We start from the raw sequence: 2,107 nt of genomic DNA, 5'->3' as shown, positions 1-2,107 counted from the left end.
CCCCACTGAAATCCCATGCCAAGGCAGATGAGGAGATGTGTTTGTAGGGAACATGAGCCAGTTTAAGACCATTATCAAGGTGACCAAGAACGGGCTGGGTCTTACCGGTTGGCACAGACAGCTAACCAGGGAGGGGAGAGGGTGAGGGAGCTCAGCGTCAAGCCCTCTGGCCTTTCTGCAAACCAGGCATCCCTCTGATGCCAAAACTTTGCTGGGTGGAGGCTGCAGGAGGAGGGAAGCAGGGCTGTGGGGAGGGAGCATCACTCTTGTGGGATGCTGGCGGTGGGATTGATGATGTCCTCCCTCCTCCCGGCAGCGCCCGCGATTTGATTTCTCCCTGCCGGCGGCACAGCTCCCAGACAAAGGCTGTGCTCCGCGCGGGCGGGCTGGACCTGCGGGTACCCCCGCGCATCCACACGCACGCTCCGGCTGCTCCCCACCTTGCCCTCCACCTCTCCGGGAAGATCCAGCAGACGGATCAAAGCTCATCTCTTTTTTTTTTTTTTTTTTTTGCCATAGAAAGGATTAACTCCCCGGGGAGCAGCGGCGGAGACTGAGCCACGCATCGCCTGCTTCGCGGCGCACTTAGGAGTTGTGGAGCCAAGCTCTCGGCAGATAATCCCTCTCCGTGCTGGAGCCGGGGCGGCTGGGGAGAGCGAGCAGGGCTGCGGGGTGAAGGGACAGGAGGGGAAGAGGACGGGGAGGAGTGTGCACACACACAAACACACACACACACACGCAGGCGTGCCCGCACTCCCCGCAGACGGCGAGCAGCGGCACCGCATCGGGGGCTGCGTGCGGAGAGCTCCGTAGGGCGCTGAATAAAACAGGCTGGAGCATCAGGCGAGGGGATCTGTTGGCTTGGAAAAGTCTTTAAGGTAAAACCCGAGAGCGGCCGCTTCTGGGCTGGGCTGCGCTCCGCGGACCGTGTGTGCTGGGCTCTCATTGCTGGCGCGGCCGCGGTCTCTGACTCTGGGTTTTGTTTTTAAAGGAATCGATCGGGAGATGCCGGCAAAAGAAGTTGCTGAGAGCCGGGCTGTGGAAGGGTCGGGAGCTGCGCGCCGCCGGCCCCGTCACACACCGGGAGCAGCTGAACTTTGTGGGGTTTGAATATATGTTTCTGTTCCGAGAACGCTTCGGGCAGCGTTAACGGGAGAGTCACAGCGCGGCACCGCACACCTTGCCTGACCGAGCCTGGGGAACAGCAAAGGGGGGAATTTCTGTCTCTCCAAGGACCATCGCCTGTGAAGAAGAAAAAAGAAAAAAAAAAAAAGGCTGGAGAAGGGCAATTTATCTTTCTTTTCCAGATGACTGAAAATACCTACAGGATCCTGTCTCTCCGGTTTTCATCAGTGGGTAGCATCGGGGAGAGGCGGCTGAGGAACAAAAATGATATCAGTCAAAATCATTCCGGCATCTACTTTTTCCTAAGGAACTTCATGCCCATAGGGGTTTTCTATGGGCATTTCCAGGAGTGAGACCGAGGTGCCACAGATGCATCCTTACCGGATCATGTAAGAATTTTCAAATGAAAAATGTACCCCGTCAAGACCTTCTCTGCCCGGTTTGCAGTACATGGTTTGGTGTAAGTACAGCAATTCTCGCCTCTTTCTCTCCTTTTTAAGTCTCTTGAGCTTGGAGATCTCTTTCCTCATTGCAATTATGATTATTTGCAACATCAGTGCCATCAAAGATTGGAGCACTTTCCTCTCCCAGATCCTCCCCAGCGTTAACAAGACTCTGAACTTGGTACAGCAAGTGGAAGCCACCACCAGCTCGGTGGTAAGTGTCCTCCAGGACCCTGAGCAGGACAACTACCTGTCCAATAGCCAGTCCATGAACTCCAGCAACTTCACAGCTGGCCTGGACCACTTGTTCCAGTACTCATACTCGGACAATGATCAGCTCTACAAGGAGTACAAACCCCCTCCTCGAGATGCCATTCCTCTGCCCAAGGCTGTCCTCTACCTTCTCATGGCAGCCCTGGTGGTGGTGGCAGTGGCGTATGCCATCGTCGGGCATCTCATCAAAGACCTCATTTACGACTTTGTAGGTGAGTGCAGGCTTCACACGTTGTGTGCATGTGGCAAAAAAAAAAAAAAAAAAA

At 55.1% G+C, this 2,107-nt stretch overlaps 1 protein-coding gene across 2 annotated transcripts in view; it reads left to right on the top strand.

Annotated features, from left to right (window-relative positions):
* Nucleotides 1-381: 381 nt before the first annotated feature.
* LOC114062274 overlaps nucleotides 382-2,107 on the top strand; it is a 12,629-nt gene continuing 10,903 nt past the window's right edge. The window contains exons 1-3 of one of the 2 annotated variants that reach the window (XM_027893548.1): nucleotides 382-878; nucleotides 992-1,104; nucleotides 1,308-2,053. In XM_027893548.1, coding sequence (XP_027749349.1) covers nucleotides 1,576-2,053 — 478 coding nt within the window. In that variant the 5' untranslated portion in view covers nucleotides 382-878; nucleotides 992-1,104; nucleotides 1,308-1,575. Of the gene's footprint in view, nucleotides 879-991; nucleotides 2,054-2,107 lie in introns of both variants that reach the window. The other variant, XM_027893542.1, reaches the window with a different exon arrangement.

This window comes from Empidonax traillii, unplaced genomic scaffold, assembly GCF_003031625.1.
Source record: "Empidonax traillii isolate 1590-97213 ecotype Southwest subspecies unplaced genomic scaffold, ASM303162v1 scaffold15:size5535645, whole genome shotgun sequence".
Lineage (NCBI taxonomy): Eukaryota > Metazoa > Chordata > Aves > Passeriformes > Tyrannidae > Empidonax > Empidonax traillii.
This window is presented reverse-complemented; position numbering and strand designations above follow the sequence as displayed.